This window comes from Nematolebias whitei, chromosome 12 (genome assembly GCF_014905685.2).
Source record: "Nematolebias whitei isolate Nwh7 chromosome 12, NemWhi1, whole genome shotgun sequence".
NCBI lineage: Eukaryota > Metazoa > Chordata > Actinopteri > Cyprinodontiformes > Rivulidae > Nematolebias > Nematolebias whitei.
In genome coordinates this window covers 38073987-38093753 of record NC_056509.1, presented here as the reverse complement: position 1 = coordinate 38093753, position 19767 = coordinate 38073987, and the positions used below count along the sequence as shown (strand labels likewise).

At 41.0% G+C, this 19767-nt stretch overlaps 1 protein-coding gene across 3 annotated transcripts; it reads left to right on the top strand.

The window, feature by feature from the left end:
* The first annotated feature begins 40 nt into the window (after positions 1-40).
* Positions 41-18859, top strand: mideasa (mitotic deacetylase associated SANT domain protein a). 3 transcript variants are annotated; one of them, XM_037685892.1, is made up of 14 exons: positions 41-476; positions 772-826; positions 898-2529; positions 5548-5766; positions 8463-8793; positions 8901-8967; positions 9061-9194; positions 9269-9372; positions 9498-9573; positions 9702-9790; positions 10702-10845; positions 11054-11179; positions 15181-15347; positions 17828-18859. In XM_037685892.1, exons 3-14 carry the CDS (start codon positions 1135-1137, stop codon positions 18081-18083), a joined length of 3108 nt encoding a protein of 1035 aa, XP_037541820.1. In that variant the 5' UTR covers positions 41-476; positions 772-826; positions 898-1134; the 3' UTR covers positions 18084-18859. The 3 variants fall into 3 exon arrangements, with proteins under 3 accessions (XP_037541820.1, XP_037541822.1, XP_037541819.1); XM_037685894.1 differs by lacking the exon at positions 772-826 and having other exon boundaries at positions 5551-5766; XM_037685891.1 differs by lacking the exon at positions 772-826.
* Positions 18860-19767: the final 908 nt, after the last annotated feature.

Sequence of the window (19767 nt, the reverse complement as noted above, 5' to 3'; positions counted from 1 at the left end):
CAAAACAAACCCTGTCGGTGTTTGCGGAACTCTTCCTCCGCGGTGTTTAAATCAGAGAAAATACCCGCAGCCGCCGTGGCGCGGCAGCATTTTCACACCGCCTCATGCGCGTTTCACCCGATCATACTGTTGCGGGAGGTGGCGAGGGGGGGAGAAAGTTGTGGACATGTTTTCCTGGAAGTGCACGATTTTACGGATCCGCTGTGCAACGTTGCTGTAACTACGACGTTGAGAAGGTTTTTTTAACGCCCGTCGGGACCTTCGCAGGGTCTTTCCGTGTTGCCGTCGAGCCGCCTTGTTCGCCATATTGTGCGCGGTGAAACTCGATGGAAAGTTGTCAAGAGTTATGACACTCGCTGCGCACAGACCCTTCTTCTTTTTCTCCTTCGTCATGGAGCTGCGCGCAGTCGACTTTGATCGAACCCGAGGTGACTCCATGGAGCTGTTCGCGGACAGTCCTGTGCGCCAGTGAGAAGGTACAACGTCCTAAATAACGCTCGCTAATCTGCGGCGTTGCCTAACGGCGCTCAGCTCTGACGCTTCCTTATTGCTCATTTGTGACATTACTGGCTATCGCTCGGGTGGTTGCACGAGCCCCTTCGTTTCCTGTATTTCTTGTTATGCCAAATAATGGCAGCTCCTCTGACTTCACGCGCCTCCTTGTCGCTGCTGTCTCACAACTTCAGCTTGTGTAATAATCTCCTCTGCACGCACCTTCGTCCAAATAATATATCTTTTTTTCTGCTTTGTTTCTAATTTTGCACTTCCCAGACGGGGCTGTTTGCTGCTGTAGGCCGCAGTTTCCTCTTTGCTGCTGCTGGCGACTGTGAGTGGACTGAACTCTTCATGCTTCTCCTTTAAAGACACATTTATGACTCTCCCTTCTCTCACAATAAGGTCTGGCTCCCCGAGGAGGAGGATGAAAATGGACAGCAGAGCTCGGATTTAATTGCTGAGAAGTGGGCTGCATGTACCCCACCCTGCACTTTCCTTTGGGATTTATGCTTCCTCCCAGATACCTCTGTCTACACAATTAAAGTATTTGACAGCCGAAGCACACTACAGAGGGCATCGACCAAGTTTTGCACGCTCAGAGATTCAGACTGAGGACATTTGCTTATCTTACATATTGCTATGAGTCTCCCATCTCAAGTTAACACTGACAAGAGCAAGCATCAGACTCCGGCCATGAAAGAGGCTGTGCAGCACTCGGGGGAGGTTTATTTTGGTATGGGACCTCCGGTTTTAAAGACAAGTCACAGCGACTCTGCAGGCGGCTCTGGAGTTGGTCACCAAAGTCTGCCCCATTATCAACAGGCTGCTCCTGTTAAATGGATTCAGGACCCCATACAGGCGCCCGGCTGGTCTCAGGAAGCTCCCATGCCGACCTGGGGACAGAACTTTGGCCCCTACATGAGTGGCGTAAGGGATCAAATGACCTTCCACAAGGGAGGCCATGAGGGTGTGGCGATGCCGATGGGAAGGGAAAACCAGCTGCCGGCACCCGTGGAGGCTTACAGAGATGCCACCCAGGCTCAAACTCAAGGTGGGGGGCTGGAGTGGGGGCAGCATGCCGCCACCGTTGCTGCGATGCATCAGGCTCAGCTGCAAGCCTATCAACACGGCCAGGGTCAACCTCACACGGTGCAGGCCCCCGTTCTGCAACCGTTCCAGGCATCGTTTAGGCCCAGCAAGTTCTCATCCAATTACTACTCCGTTTTCCCGGGAAACAAGCCAGTGGTGTACAGCGAGCAGCCTAAACCTCAGCAGCAGCAACTTCTGCACCCAGTGCAGCAGCAACAAATGCACCACCATCAGCAACAACAGCAGCAGCAGCAACACATGCATCAACTTCAGCTTCAGCAGCAGCAGCAGCAACAACAGCATATGCAGCAACAACAAATCCAACAGCAACAAATGCAACAGCAGCAGCTGCAGCAAATGCAGCAGCAATATCACCAGCAACAGCTGCAGGAGCAACAACAACAAATTCAGCAGCAGCAACAAATGCAACAACAAAATATTCTACAGCAAGAAACAACACAATCTCAGGTGCAGCTAAAACAACAGAGCCAAACCTTTGGCGCTTTTCAGCCTCCGGACCTCCTTCCACCTGACTCGGGGGCTAAAAACGACGACGCGCAATCAGTGGAGCCACAGGCGCAACTAAAGGCTCAAACTGGCAACGCGTCAGCTTTACCTGATCAGGACGCTGAGATAGCTGCCACAAACCCTGCGGACTCTGCAGCCTCAGCGGCCCCTCGGCGCTCGCGTCGCCTTTCCAGAGAGGGACAGTCCCCGCTGGGCCCCCCTTCCACAAACATTTGGTCTCAAGCCTCCAAAGAGCCACCGCCATCCCAAAATGGAGTCACAGGCGTGCCAGCAGCGAGAGGTGGAGAGAACCAGGCGGCAACAGGAGGAGTCATCCAGATCACCCGCAGGAGGAGGAGAGCATCCAAGGAGATCAACTTGGAGACTCTTGCTCAGAAGGCATCGGAAATGGAATCCCTGCCTGCTAAAACTGTCAAGGTTGAAAAAAATATGTATATTTACTCTCCTGGTGCAACAATTTATTAACTTGAGGCACAAATAGGGTCAACTACAACTTAAATACTGACTTTAGGTTAAGTAAACATAAGGGGGACCAACAAAGATGGCTAATTTATGCAAATGATGGCAAGTTTTCTGCTCTGGCTAAATCGGCAAGCAGTTGTACAAAGAGGAAGAGCCCTGTTTCTATACAGAACTTCCCTTTGGTTTACAAAATCCCTTTTTTGTGCTGGTTTATTTGACTTCCAGCCGCGGTCCAATTTGACTCTGTTTATAGTCCAAATCATAAATCCTGTTCAGATTGATTCAATCACAGTCCATTCATTCTTGTTATAATACAATCCATTCACATACAGTACATTGTGAAACGTCAATTAGGTAAAGTTGTCTAAGGACGCCAGCGGATTGCGTAATGTTTTCACTTCTTTACAGTCCCACCTCCTGGGCAAGCTCGCTGGTGGAAGAAACCTCCAACTGAACTGGGCTCAGGGTGGGCAGACACACATGGGACTGGTCCAGGTGTAGTTTCTTCGGACCAGGTGTAGTTTCTATGGGGTGAAATGCCAAGGAAAACACTGGTTAATAATAGAAATAATTGCAAATGCAAACATGGAGCATGTAAAGACAGCAGCAGAGGGAGGGAATGCAGGTCAATATGTCCTCCAGCAGTCTTAAGCTTATAGCAGCATAACTAAGGGATACCTTAGGAAACCCTTAGAGGATTTATGAAAATAAGCCTGGTCTAAAAGCAGAGTGTCAGCCTCAGACTGGAGGAAACTGGAGGATAGTCCCACCACAGGATAACTGATAACTGAACGCTCTGCCTCCCATTCTGCTTTTAGAAACCATAGACGCCACATGTAAACCTGCAGTCTTAGCTTAGCCTTTCTAAAGACGGTTTTATAAATGAAGCAGAACCGCTGTACAGTTTTTTGATCTTACGCCTGATTCTTCTGCTACATCAGATTCAGTTCAAGGTCTGGCGTTATTCAACGTCAGCGGTATTGTCTTCATAAGAAAGACGATACGGTCGCTGTTCGGGATTTATAATGTTTACATAGTAGGTGGTGCACCTATTTAGACATTCCTCTATTTTTTTTTTTCTTTAGCAGCTTCGTTTATCAGGCGATAAACACAAACAAGGGGACACCGTTCTCTGCCTCCAAGGGGTTGGGAGGATCTAGATATTGGCGCAGAGCGTGCACACTGGGTGTACAGTTGGAGCAGCTGCATGTCTGCACACCTCCACATTCCTCAGGTCCTTTTCCTAGTCATTCAGCAGAGGCAGGGAGGGGCCGAGCTGTCAACCTGCACGGCTACACTCCCGTTCCCCCCAAACAGGTTTTAACGCTCCGTTTACGAGCCCGAAACTGCTGTTCCCGTGGCTAACAAGTAGCACATTTCAGGATAGAGAGATAAGATTCACAATGTCCTGTTTTTTGACTCGACCTCAAATTAAAATGATGAAATTAGTCATTCTTTTCACCTCCTGCTCGCAAGCTTTTAGAACCAGTTTTGTCGGCTTCAAAACCACCGGGGTGAGCTTCTGTGAAAGGCAGCACAACTATGTAGATCTACAACAACAAGGTTCTCGTGTTTCAACAACAAAAAAAATACATATACTTTGCGTTAAGGAGTTTTAATATTGGTTATATAAACTACTCTTAAAGGCTATTGAGTTGTTATAATTAATCATTCAAGTCTTCTACAGAAACAATAAATTATTTAAGCAATTAAAGGCTTAGGATTCCTTTCAGCCCAGAGTTTTAGACTAAATTTTTTGCTGGGAAAAAAAGGGTTGTAGCCATTTTGGTCAAAACTTTAAAATAAATTATGCGTGATCTCATCACAAGCTGTCATGCGCAGATGTGTTGGAATAACTCTCGGCTACTACCACATCAAATTTGAGCTTAACATCTGTAAAACTGACTGAGTTAGAGCCATTTCTGTGTTGGCTTCGATTAGGCCTGTTACGATAACAAATTTTGCCGTGCGATTAATTGTCTCAGAAATTATTGCGATAAACGATAATATTGAAATTTGTCAGTAATTCGTAATTATTGTCAATTTAAGAAGACATTATTAATTTGGTTTGCATGTCTCTTTTAAGAAAAATGGCCCCTTGATGCGACATCGGCTGTCTCTCTTCGGTTCTCAAAATGGCAGACGCTCTGTGTGGTTTGAGCTCTTTAGCATAGCATTTTTCACACAAAGCTTTTAATAACAAATCAGTAAACAAGTTCTCAGCTTCTTTTTGCAGAGAAAAACTTTTTACACAAAGACACGAGTTTCAAACGTGCATTTTGGAGCTTTGACAAGACAGAGTTTTTTTTCCCCTGAGATCAGCCTGTTAGCTTAGCTCGTAGCTTAGCTTCTTAGCTTCTTAGCTTAGCTGCTTTTAACGATACAAAAGCGCGATTTTGGACGGTTAAAACAGATTTTAAAGAGAAAGGGAGGAGTTAGTGAAGAGCACCGGAGTTGTGCTTTTTGTCATCCAGTGTCTTCAGTAGAAAGGGAGAGACACGAAGAAATGATAAAGCCAATAAATTAAAATGAGGTCAATAATTTTTATTTTCCATGTGATTAATTGATTTATTGTTTACTGTGACAGGCCTAGTTATGGTAGCCATCTTGAATTGGGTTGACTCCAAAAGTTAAATCAGTTATAGACCTAATGATTAGTTTCTGCAAGTTTCATTTAAACCCATGAGGTTTTTCGTGACATTTTCTGTCAACAGAAAGAGTTCATTCCAAATAGTAAATGCAATTTTAAGCAAAGATTTTGTGCTCAGAATATGTTTGGGTTCAATGTCAGCTACTACCACTTCAAAGTTTAGGTTATTTTGTGTAAATCTGGCTGAGTTGGAGCCATTTTTGTGTTAAGGTCGTTTTTTTTATGCTAGAATAGAAACGTTGCTATGAGAAGATGATGTTCGTCCATTTCCCTAACGTCCCCATGACCTTCTCCGTCTTTGCTTTTTGCTTTTATTGTCTCAGCAGGAGGACGGCCCCTCCAGCAAACAGGCCTCCATCGTACCGCTGGTCATCCCCGTGTCTGTTCCCGTGCAGAAGAATCCGACAGAATCTCAGGGCGTTTGGGTTCACGGACGCCTCGGTCAGAGCGATCGTCCCGCGGGGCAGACGGATCGAAAGCCTTCAGTCATTGTGGCTCGTCGCCGCTCACTCAAACACACCCTGACTGCGACTTTTGGCCAGGTTGGTAAACTCGAGACTCTCTTAAAGGGCAAGTTGCAGGAAAACGTTGCAATAAAGTTGCAATCCTTTCCTCTTACATGAGCAACCTTAAAGTTTGTATTTTCATGCCTAATAGGGAACTGCATGCACGTCAAAATTTTGTTTTAAGGGCAATTTTCTGAAGAGAACAAAGCTGTGCTTCACACATTTAGTAAAGTCTGCAGCGTGTGAGCCGTTAAGAATAAGATGATGTGTGTCAACATTTTCTAAATCCATAAATGACTTGTTTTAAACCCTGTTTGAAGCTGCACAGTGAATCTTTGTTCAGAAAGTGCAGTAAATATTTACTGATAGAAACTAGTAGATGCTGGTTTAGTGTTTTTTATTATAATCTGTGTGCCTGAAATATCTTAAATTGTACTTAAAAATTCTGACACTACACCATATTGGGATCAAAAGAAGCAAAGTGCAACAAGCTTTAAAGAATTCAGAATAAGTTTCACATCCTTAACTGACTTCTGTGAGCCAGATCCTTGTCAGTTTAATTATTTATACTTTGCAAAGCAGATAAATCACTAAAATACACATATATGTTCACCAATATGCCTTAATATCACAAAGCATGAATTTAAAGACATAAAAATACAGATTTTAATGTGATGATAGCTCTGATTTGTCAAGACATGGACTCCACAAGACGTCTGAAAATGTCTTCTTGTTGAGGACACCAAAATATTGTTTATTAATCCTGTAAATATTCTGATTGGACTTATCGTGTGAATGCCGAGTCATCATGTGCTTGTGCGATTTTTGACTATTCAAACATCAAAAAGTTTAATTTGAACAAAGATAGTGTGTTCTAACATTTTGTTTTTGTAACTTTTATACTATGTAAAATCTGAAACTTTATTTGTAAAAGGAAAAATAGATAAAAGCCTCTGCAGAAATGCATCCAGATTTCTTCAGTTCCTTCAGAAATGTTCTTTATTCTTGGTTTATTGTTGCCTTCTTATGCCCCTTTTAGCTTCCAGCTGGAGTTTTATTTTTAGTTTGTAGCAACTGTCTTGCTAAATTTAAATAGTGGTTGACCATTATGTTTTTCTATGGCTGAGGCAAATGCTGATCTTTAGAGATCAGGACAAGCAATGACTGATCTATACAACACAGATTTATGTATTTACAGTACAGTAGTCCCTCATTTATTACAGGGGTTACGTTCCAGACACCCCCGCAATGGATGAAAAACCACGAAGTAGAAACACTATATTTTAGCATTTATAAATATTTTAAGGTTTTATAAACCCTTCCCACACTCTTGCAATGTTCTCAACTCTTAAACCTTTGTAATTTTAACAATATGTACTGTACAGTACTGCAAAATTTTATAAGGGTACTCACCAGCCCTGGTCCAGTTCTGGTCCGGTTCTGATCGTCTCTCTGCAGCCGTTGAGCACCAGATGCTTTTGGAGAGAGCCAGACCTTTGGAGCGCCAGTACAAAATCGTTCAATGGTCCAGATTGAGTCCAGATGATCCAGAGAAATCCGGATGAAAAAGTCTGGATGCGCTCCGGAGAAAACACCGGACCTCCAAGCAACACTTCCCCGCTCGAGAGGCTTCATGTGCCGGCAAGCAGCGCTCAGATTGACAGATGATGCTGGAAGTAGTTCTGGTCCGATTCTGATCTCTGCATCCGCTGAGCGCCAAAGTCACTATGAATAGGGACTGAAGTTTTTTATCTAGTTTGGAGTGGATCAAAACTTTCCCTCCATTTTGTCTGAAAGCAGCGGCTGGAAGCACTGTTGGCTTCTGGGTAGTGCAGTTCTTTGACTGACCGTACAGTTTAGGCTTTTTTTAAAGAAAATTACAAAATGGCGACGCCTGTCCAAAGTGTTTTTCTCCGTTAACTTTTTATTTCGTACTGTCCCAATCACGTGAGTAATATTAAAAGTTGACAATCATTGAAAAACTGCGAAAGAACGAGTCTGTGAAAGTCGAACCGCGAAGTAGCGAGGGTCTACTGTACTGCGTTAATTCAGGCCATCACACACACACACACACACACACACAAACACACATATATACATATATATATATATATATATAGATATTATATAGAGAGATAATATACACTATTATTATATTGTGTGTGTGTGTGTGTTTAACATTCTTGTGTAAGAAAGCAATTGTCAGCTGATTGTAGCAGCTTTTGCTACAAACATGGCTGATTGCAGAAATGTATTTATTTATTTATTTTAGTGTCAATTATTGACTGGATCAGACCATAGATTATTTAATCTATCTCTAATTGTAGCTTTTATTATATTGTAGAGTTCATTTTAGTTTGTTGTCTTGCTAATTTGAGTTTAGCTTTAGTTTTGCTTATTGTGTTTTGTTTATTTATGGGTTTGCCAATTTTGGCATTTTGTTACAGTTTTACCAGTTAAATCTTCTCCCTATAGTTTTGTGTATTTTCATTTTAGCTACTGTTCCGCTCATTTTAGCTGCTGTTGTGCTTATTTTTACTAACAATTCAGTTTCTGCCGCAACAAACCTGAGCAAAACTGCTAAACGGCAGTCAAATTTACACTGCATTTTTGCAGAAAAAGGCTGTTCTCGAAATTTAAGGATATTTTACAGGTTTGATTGATGCCTTAGAATTGTTGTCTTGCTAAAATAAACTAGTTTAATGACGACTGATGTATCTAATTTCCTCCAGGATGAAAAGAACGATCCAGGACTGGACGACGACGGAAAGTCCAAGTTCAAGCGGCGGACTCGTCCCGAGCCCCTCATCATCCCTCTTCCCAAACCCTCCACCTTCATCCCTCCATCTGTCTACTCCAGCATCACTTCCTACCAGAGCAACCTGCGCTCTCCGGTTCGCATGCCGGACAACCCTTACTCCCACCCCCCGTACACGCCTCCCCCAATCTTGTCCCCGAGGCGAGTGGGATCTGGGCTCTACTTCTCCACCGTCCTCACCAACAACCAAATCCAGCCTCCTCTGGCTACTCCCAAGTCTGCAACGCGCAGCCTGCTGCGTTCCAGTAAGTTGCAGTTGGGGCACCAGGTTCACTCAACATTCTAAATTCTAGTAAGGCTTTTATTTGTTTAGATAAATCCAGAGTTTTATAAAAAACTTGTTTTTTCTCAGCGAGTTCAGACGTCACCCCTCCTGTCCTGCCCTTGATCGCTGATGCCACACCTGTGTGCCTCGAACCGTGAGCACCACATCACGTATCCAAACAGTTTTCGGCTTTTTAGGGCTGCTTCCATTTTTTTTTATAACTCTTACGCTCTGCTTTGACGTCCAGACGTATCAACATTGGGCAACAGTACCAGGCAGAAATTCCTGACTTGCGAGATCAGCTCTCCTCCCAGTTCGACCAGCCCAAAGCCGACTTGGTTTGGCATCCGTTAGATGACGTCAAACACAACGACCAGTACTGTAAGTGCGTAACTAGTTTCTTTGACTGATGGAAGCTTTCTGTCTCTAACTTCCTTTTTACTTCCTGTTTTCAGTGGAGGGTTTGATGAGCATGTCTTGCTCAAGTGTTCTCAGTGGAGGAGGAACCAATCAGGAGCTGGTTTTTCACTGTTTACATGAATGTGGAGGCAATATTCTTGTGAGTTGATGGTGATTCCTTTGAGCTATTAAACTTGAAGCAACATCCTTTCAGCTAATGCTGTCGTTTTGTGCATGTTGATCCTAATGACCATTTTGTTGAATCTTTGTAATGTTAATCTTAAGGAAGCGCTGGAGCGTTTGATGCTTCAGGACTCAATTTTCCCCAGTGGTCATCACCTGGGAGGTTATCACTACTCAGGTGAAACGGCTTTAGCAACTCTCACACATCACAGCTTTTTACCTCTTTTATATTTTGTTTTCCTTCTATTTGTTTCTTTTATCCTCCACAAAAGTGTGGATTAAGTTTATCTTTACTGTTCGTCATAGGCTCCGACAGCTGGACTGCAGAGGAGAAGTGTTACTTCAACAAAGGGATTGGTGCCTACAGGAAGGACTTCTTCCTGGTGCAGAAACTGGTAAGTTATAACCTGTAATGTTTCTGATCATTAGGATAAAAAGATCTCATTTAAGACGTGTGGCAGAAATCAGATTTGCATCATTTATCATGTTTGTGCATCTGTTACCAGAATATTTCATAAGATGTTAGATGAATTTTAATGAAACTTGCAGAATGTGATCAATGGGTGCACATTTAGATCTGATTAACTTTCTGAGTGAACCCAATTTAAGATGGCTGCCACAGCTAATCAAATTTTGCCAACACAAAAATGGCTATAACTCACAGATATTTGATCAAATCAACCGTGTAATAGTTGAGACTGATCCCCAACATCCATTCTGGGCTCTATCAATATTATAACTACCAGTTTTACAGTTACTGAGCTAAAAACCTGATGTAGTAGCTGAGAGTCAGTCACATCATGACCTCCGAGTATATTATTGTGAGATTATATATATTAGGTTATTTTTGAAGTTTGACCAAAATGACTACAACTTGTTTCTCTACAGAAGATGATCTCAGGGTGAAACTCTGGCATGAAAGGCAACGGACAATGTGCAATCCCTGAAGAAATGCTCTACCTTTTTTATTTTATTCTAGAATTACTTAAAAGAAAATAAGACAATTCAAAAAAGATCCTAATTGAATCCAAGTGTTAGGGAATAAGTTTGCACCATTTATTGTTTTCTAACATCAAAAAGTGCTTTTGCAGACAGGAAGGGGGTGCTTTAAAAAGTTAAATAGAGACAAAAAAATTCAATCACATCCTCTTTGTGGCAGGAAGGCTGGTTTGTAGAATCTTTCATTTCAGCAGCAGGCATGAGCCCGAGGCCTAAATGGAAATAAATACCTCCTAAACCTCCCAACAGTAGAGAACAAGCACCTTTTGGACTTCTGAAGTCAACTCTGTATTTAAACATCTTTTAGGTGCGGTCTAAGACGGTGGCTCAGTGCGTGGAGTTCTACTACACGTACAAGAAGCAGGTGAAAGTGGGACGAAACGGCATCTTGACCTTCGGCCCTCCAGATTCACTGGTGGAGAAGCACACAGAGATGACGGTGGACATTAAGGTAGAGTGAAGTTCTTGATTTTTCTGCTGCGAGAAGCGTCATTTTGCTTTTTGATGCTGTTGAGTTTATAATCCAAGTGTGGGGGCGCCTAAAATGATCAATCAGTATGAAGACCAAAAAATACAGCTCTCTTCTATTAAACAAAGCCGACATGGATTAAAATAAAAGTTCTCTAAAGCATAAAAATCTGTGCTGTGATTCATTTCAGACATATCAACCCAAACTGACTCCATTAGAGGTGGATGAAGACAACAACAAGAAAGAATTTTATGATGAGAGCCATGAGAGCAGCCAGCAGGCGAGGGTTGTTCAGTCACTACAGGCTCATGACTATGTAAGTATTTTTATTCTACACTCCCTTCATGGACTAACCCTAAACTTCACAGAGGTGTTCAACTCTAAAGATAATTTGCCTCTGAACCCATTTCAGAGGTAAAGGTGATTACTGAGGTTGTTAAAACAGCTGTGATGGTATAACTCCAAACACAAGTCTTAATGGTTTCAAAGCGCATTGAAACCCTCCATCATTCACCATAACCCAGAGCTATTCCACTAAATTACCGTACTTGCCACCGTATAAGTCACATCAGTCCAAAAATGTCTAATAAAGTGGAAAAACACATAACTGTCACTTCGCTGTATAAGTTGCAGGCATGCTAATTTGTAGGGCTGGGTACCTTTCTAAAAAAAATTGGTACTGGTACCTTCACTTCGGTGTTGGTCCCTGAACGATACTTTTTTCGGCACCAATTTTGTAATTAATATCAATTCTAACAAGAAGAAAATTACATTACACATTACAGTACACATCTTGAGTTTTATTTTTTAACTTTGGTATTTTTTCCATTCCAAGTAGTTTCCTTACATAAAAATAAATACTTTCCAGGTCAAAAGAACAGTTGCAAACCAGTGACACGTCGGTGTCTAATGCTCACTGCTACACACCGAGGACCTTTTCACTTAACAATTTTTATTCAGAAAAATCAACATGTCTGCTTTCTCTGGACACAAACAAGCCCGCTCCTGGCTGATGGTGTCTCCAGCAGTAGGAACTGTTCACTCTGAGGGTGTGGATGATGCTTGTTGCACACACATATACCTGGTTGCCAAGTTTGATAGCACTGACATATTGTCCCTCACATTCCACCAGCAGGTCACTGGATTCACTGAGGTTAGGGCTGATGCAGACTTCTGCACCTCTGTGTCTCTTCCTGAATCTTCTCTGTGGTTTTCTGGGGTTTAGTGCTCTTATCAGCTCCCTAATTGACATTAGAACACAAAACATCAATAGTAACATGGTCGTGTTATTATTGCTCAAAAACCATTATCTAGGCTGAGAGATAAAAGTTTTAACTGGTCAACAATATCCTTTACAGTTTACTTACCTCCACCATGCAGCCTCCACTGTAGAAAAAGGCAGCAAACTTTTAACAATGTTTATGACTGTCCTGTGGGCCCCCATCTCGCTTTTCTTTTGTCCTTTTGTCCTCCTCACATCAGGGTCAGAGGCTCCTGTGAGGAGAACATAAACAGTGAACATCAGGTGAACTGTTTAACCAGATGACCCGATGGATGAGCACATTTTTTACAAGCTAAGCTTTATGTTACTTTCAATCTTTAGTTAGCTTTTGATTTTAGCTAGCTGCGTAGATAGCCATAAAATAAAGCTACACACTACTATCTTAAAGTTAGCGTTACATGGATTCTAGTTTAACTCACTGCAATGCACGTATTAAACTGCAGTAACGTTAACAAGCGTAAATTTACCAGCTGAAATCCCAGACACAGAGATTGGTGCAAAGCTGAGTCCGGTCGTGGAGATGTTGAATCAGGCCGTTCAGGCTCTGACACCCACAGGCGGACTTGAAAGCTGAGAGGAGGAGGCTGTGGTTCGCTCTTCTTCCAGTCAAACATGGAGCAACTTAACGCTCTTAAATTCCGTGCACAGTCAGGCGCTGATTATTAAGGTTTGCTTAGAAACCACATGAACCACGTCTGTTTTTCCTGTGCCGCAGCACTGGCATTCACTGTAACTTTACATGTGGTTGAAACCACGTGTAATGTTACAGCCAATCACAGAAACTTGACACCGAAAGAAGAGGCATCTTTTGATCCATACACCGACCGAACTGCTTCGGTCAGTATCATAAAAGAACCGAAGTTTGGTACTCAGCCCTACGCAGGACTTGCAAATTTATGCAAAAAGGTGCGACTTATACGGTGAAAAATATGGTACTCAAGGGGCCACAGTTAATGAAAGCCAAGAGCTCAGGGGCCAGACATCTAGCAATTATTGTCATGAAGTAAGTTTGTTTCATGGTTTAAAATCTACCGTAGTTTTTTTTTTTTTCCAAATTGAACCCATTGGTGGGCCGAACTGAGTTCACTCGTGGGCCTGATTTGGCCCCTGACCTTTATCTGTTTCGATCCAAGCTGCAGGACCTCCCACTAAACTGATGCGACTCAACACAGCAGCATTTGACCATCCAGGTGTGAAATACATAAATAAAATAGTTGGGGTGCCGGATGATTAAAGATAATCAGCCAACCATCTTGGGGAATTTTCTGAAATTACAGCTTTGTTTGTTTAGTTTTCTTTTTCGAGCCTAAAGTTCTAATAAATTGTTTTAATCCTCATTATAAACGTACATTTAGTCAGAATTTTAATAATCGAAGTGTGTTACAGGATGTTGTGTGAGTGATTAGACACCTGTTGAAAGGCAGACGTATTGTGATAGTCTCTGTTTGTCTGTACACTTTCTCTTGTCCTGACCACAACTTCTGATCTGCTCACGATCCTTTAAATGAAACTTGATATGAATTTCTACCATGACTACACGATGTGTCGTGCAATCTTTTCATCACCACTGCTCCAAGATCAAGGTCACAAATCAAGGTCAAATGTTAGATGAGGGTTTGCTTGTCCAGGCCATTTCTATACGTAGCTGTGTAACAGTTTTTTGACACGCATACCGGTAATATGCCGTATGCAGCACTTTTCTTAGGTTTAATGTTTGTTCTGATTGTTTTTGGACCCACTGTGATCATTGTATGCTAGAGAGCCAAAGTCTGAGCGGCATGATGTCACATTACATTCACCTAATTAAACACACAGCTGATGTTAAATTCACAGTGAAGCTGTTTAAAACAGCTGACAGATGTATTTCACCACCATGGATTTTTACAGGTTATTTTTCAGTATTTGCTCTGACACTGAGATCTGTGAAGTCAATTAACGTTATAAATGTGCCTTTATTTTCCCCTATTCTGTGTCTGTTAAATCAATTTAGTTTATTTATATAGTGCCATGTCACAACAGGAGTCATCTCAGGGCACTGAACAGAAACATTTATATACATAAAAAGTATGTTCGTACTAGTATTATTTATCATAGGAGCAGACTGCTTTGAGTCTAACTTCATCACTGACACTCATCTTGAGCAAGCATGAAGGCAACAGTGGAAAGGAAAAAAACTCCCTCATAAAGAAGAAGCCTCCAGTAGAACCAGGCTCAGGGCAAGCGGCCATCTGCTTCGACCAGCTGACAATCATCAGCATAACAGTGAAATGAAAGGCCATGTTTCCTCAGAATAGACCCCAAAGGGAACAAATGGAGTAAAAACAAAATATGTCCAAAAATCAAGCCCTGTGGTACCCCACAAGGAAGAGGCACTGACGCAGATTCACCATTTCCAACCTTAACACAGAAACTCCTGTCACTCGGGTAAGAACAGAACCATTCTAATGTTGCACCTGTAATCCCAATTCAGTGTTCTAATCTCATTCCAAGGATACTGTGGTCAACAGTATCAAAAGCAGCGGTAAGTTCCAGGAGTACAAGGATCGCAAACTGACCCGAATCATTTGCTAAAAGAATGTCATTACAAACCCTAACTAAAGCTGTTTCGGTCAAACTGAAAGATAAAAAAAACCCACTTTTCATTCAAAAGCTTGTTTAGTTGAATAAAAAATGTTTTCTCCAGGATTTTAGAAAGAAAGGGAAGTTTTGAGATTGGATTGAGATTTGGCACTGTATAAATAAACTGAATTGAAGTCCGGTAATTAATATTAAGAGTTAACTGTGCTGTTAATTCAGTTTGGGTAAATGTGCCGACATTATTCCAGAAACCTCAGCAGACCTGATGTTTGCTGCTCGTTATCCGCCCTCTGTGTGACAGCGCATGTATTTGAGATTCCATTGCAAAATGTTTCAGGGTACACAAGTGTTGCCACCAAGTGGTAGTAATCACCCAAACAACAAATCCAAACAGCCTCTTTGTGGCGGCAACACTCCTCGGTTTTCACATTGACAGCTACGTCTTGTTGTTGCTTCAGGCAGGGACAGTTCTGGTGATCAAAGAGCCGGACGTTGTGAAAAAAGAACCTCATCCCCCATCTGGATTTCCACGACCTCGTGCAGAACCTGCAGCAAAGAAGGGCAAAGCTCCACCGAAGCCCCCGCAGGACCCCGATGCTGTGTTTCCGTGCAAGAAGTGTGGCAGGTACAGCCTCTTCTGACTGTTTCTCACCAGTTTTACGGCGTAATGATGACGCTCGTGGGTTTTCCTGCTGCTCATTTATTATTTTAGCCACTGGCAGCACAAAATACGTTGCAATTTGCTGACTAAAGAGAAACCTTCAGCAAATTATGCAAATTAATTTTATGAAACTGTAAAAAATAAATATAGCAGCTGCATGACGTTCAGTTTTTGCTGGTGTAAGTTTGTTACTTTGGATAAAATCTCAAATCCATCCATGAATTAAATTTGGTGTAAATTTCCATCTTTATCAGTGGAAACATAAAGGAAAATGTAAGAATTAAAGTTATAAAACAAAATTTATGTCCACTAAACAAAATGATGAGCCTCAGTACTGTATGGTGTTTTAGTTTTACACATATCTGACAAAATAAATATCGTTTTGTAAGAGAAAATAACACTGTTACATAGGTTATCCAACATGCTGACTTAAACTTCAGGTCTCTGTAAATGAGTCCCCGAGGCTCAATGGGATTAACCTGTATAAATAAAGGTTGAATGAAAAACAAAACTGCTTTTCTTAGTTTCCACATCAGAAAGCCACTTGGTGTCACTGCAGAGCTTATCGTGTGAGCTAATGAAGCGTTCACACCACTGTGATCCATTTGTCCCGTACATTTTTCAGCATCTTTCTTGTTCCACAATGTTTGTGCTATTTCACCAAATCATATATCAAAATGTTCAGCTCGTTCAGGAGAAGGGTGTTCTGAGTTTTGGTATTGGTGCAGCTTTAGCTTGTTAAAATATTGAACTTTTTCTGCCACTTTTTTCTCATAGAAAATGAATGAGCTCATTTTACATCCTTCAGAGATTTAGATCTGTTTACAACCTTTTACTGCTCATTTCTCATTTTGATCTGGTTCACTTTCTTTCAGCTTCCTGGTGCAAATAAAACAATTTCAGCTACTTTCCACGTCGAGCCTTTCCACCTAATTCCACAATTTTTGCATTCCCATTTCAACTTTTTTTCATCCTACTAGTAATTCAGCAAAAATGTGCTCTCTCCTCTTCCATCTGGTATTTTAAGTTTCTTTCTGCTTTTTTTTTTTTAGCTACTATTAAGCCTTTTTTTTTGCAAATTTTTCTTTTTCCAGATAATTTCCACTTTTTGGGCTTATATTTACTTCATTAGGCTTAACTGGGCACGATTGTGCTGTCTTCACTTCCTTCTGGTAATTTAAGCATTTTTCTGCCTTTTCAGCTTTTTTTTTTTTGGTTCATAATTTCAGCCTTTTTTTTAAGCAAATTTACTCATTTTTGTGCTAATTTCTGCTTATTTAAACAAAATTCAGCAACTCTGTGTTCTTTCTGCGTTCTTCTGCTAACTTATTCTTGCTCTTCAATTTCAGCTACATTTCGGCATGTTTTAGCTAATTTTGTCTGTTTTTCAGCAAGTTCTTCAGCAATAAGCATTCATACTGCTTTTCCGCAGGAAATGTAATTTTTCTAGTTAAATGAACGTTTCAATAAATAAATAGCCCGACATGAAAGTGACACCTAATTTAAAAGCTCTTCAATCGTCCCAACACTCAGAAAAGTCTCAAAATAAGTTTCATGCGTTTGTATTTCTGCAGTCTTATCTCTTTTTTTAAGCTGAAAATTTATTCAAACAAATGACGTCTGAAAGTTCAAATTACCATATTTTTCGGACTATAAGGCGATTATAGCGAAACAAAACAGTCACATAAATCAAACTTTATTTAACTCATTCACAGTAACCACATAAAATCAGTTCGAGGTCATTAAGCACAACCAGAATTAATACATAAGATGCTCTGGATCATAAGGCTCATTGTCGATTTTTGAGAAAATTACAGGATTTTAAGTGCAGCTTATATTCCGAAAAATACGGTACTCTTTTAAGGTTCAAAAATCTTTTAAATGTTACCAATTAAAGACTTCTTTAGAAGATCACTGTTATTCTTAGTAATACAAGCATTTTCACAACAAAATTTTCTGAGCAATGATGTTTTTGTTTGTCTCTCTTGCCAAATATCTCTTGAACCGCATGAAACATGCAACGAAACATGCAAAGAGTAACCACCGGATGTACATCTACAACCGATTAACTTTTAAAGTCGACTCAAAACATGGCTCCAGCATTGAAAGTGATTTTAGCTGAGAGTCGTCGTTCATGTGCGGCGTGGCACGACATTGTGCAGAACATTTTCAGAAACGAATCCCTAAAAACAATATTTGTAATGAGAAAAGTGTCTGCGTGATCGGTCATGAGATTTGAATTACTCCTTCCTGAACTAACGCATGCAAATGTGTAGCTATTCTGAACTTTTACAACAAGCAGTCATTCAGAACAAGTCAACAAACTGTCCCGAAACGTTCAGATCGTCATGTCCTGAAGCTCACGTGTGACTCTTGCTTCACGCGTCAGTATTTCTGTGTTCAAGTTAAGATGCTCAAAGATCAATGCTCATATTTCCACACAGGGTGTTTTATAAAGTGAAGAGTCGAAGCGCCCACATGAAAAGTCACGCCGAGCAGGAGAAGAAGGCTGCGGCGCTGCGGCAGAAGGAGGAGGAGGAGCGGGCTGCAGCTCAGGCTCGAGCCAGGAAGGCGGCAGCCGCCCTCGCTGTGGCGTCCCATCAGGGAGGGAATGGAAACGGAGCGGCACAGCAGGCGGAGCTCAGCAGCCAGGAAGACTCAACCGAAGTGGAGGATGACGACGATGAAGACTGGCACTGAGCAGAGACAAAACGAGGAAAAACGAACTCAGGAGGATTTGGAGTTTTGTGCCAACAGACTTTCGAGACGAACAAAGTATCGAGACAGTGGTTTAAAAAATGATATCCTGCCTTCTGAGGGGCAGAGTAAGCACAAGAAAACATGTTTTTTTAATGTCTTCCTGGTTATCTTTGTGCTGCTTTTCAGACCAAAACCATCTCTGTTGTTTAGCTTTACACCCTCAGCCAGGCCGACACTCCACATTTAAATATTCAAAGTTTTATTTTTCTAAATGCACTTCTACCGTATCTTTCTGCTTTGGCCAATAAGGCCTTTTTATACGTTTTATTTAATTAACGGCAACGTCAAACTATTTGACTTTTTCACTATACGAACTTGATGGTGAACTTGATATATCTGAATTGAAAGATCAAATGGATTGGTCCTTTCTTGAAGCAGCCTTTTGAATTAAAGATAAAATGTAAGAAAAGATAAAAGGGCTCATATCTTTAAAAAAAACAATCTTAAATGTGGTGGATTTTTCTAACCATCCCAGGTTACGAGGTTGGTTGTACACTTTATTTTTTACAAGTTTTAAAGGACCTTTGCAATGAATGTGTACAAAAAAAGTATATGAGATTGCTATATATTTATGATAAGACATTTACATTGATTTTGGTAATATAAAGAACAATCACGTTGGATTGAATATGAGTGGATTGCTGAAAATGAAATAAAACTCTTGTTCTGAGGAGTGTTGTGTTTCTGGAGCGGGCAGTGTTGGCATCAATAAACCAGCAGATGGAGACAAATGTTTATAATGATTTGAAAAGAACTGATTTGATGTTTCCATGTTCCTCCTATTAGGCACTGAAGGGGTTTTAATCAGGAAACTGAGAATGCATGTTGAATGGTTGCATTAAAAAAATTCTAGGATGTTGAGTTTAAATAGTTTTATGTCCAGGAGATGTTGCAAATGGTTTGTGTTTTTTTTATAGCAAAATTCCATAGAAACCTATGAGTAAGTATCTTACTTGATGTAGATAGTGCCACTTATTTATTTATTTATTTTTTATATATGACCTGGTTGACAACAGCTACATAACTAAAACCAAAGTCGATGTCAATTTGAGAAGAAAAAAGCTCAAGTTTCCAAAATTTTAAAGTAGTTAATGCAAATATTGTTTTTATAAACTTTTACATGGGTATTTAAATTTAACATGTTAAAACATCACTGTTTCCTTTGAATACAACCTAAATTTAATAATTTTTGGTGTAAAAGGGAAAAATTTAAATATAATTTTTTTTTTTTGTAGTCAAAACCAACACATTATTGACGAAACATAAAATACCTGGATTTTTTTTACCTGGATTATTGAGCATGAACTTTGTTGTTTTGAACCACTTGGGCTATGGCTGCCTCAGAGGAGTTGACGGGGGAGAGGGCGGGCCCCAGAAACCATCTTATCACCTGCAAACTGTTTGATCCACTATGGCCAGGGTGTGAAACTCACTTACAAAAGGGGGCCAAAATTAAAATGTTTTTTCAAGCTAAGGGCCAGTTTCAGAATCTACATTAACTCACCAGATACCTGACCTCTTTTCTTGGTTGCAGGTTCCTCAACAAGAGTTTGATTGGTCTCATTTGATGTTCTCTGTTCTTTGTTGGATGTTTTTTAAATCTGAATTATTGAGCATGAACTTT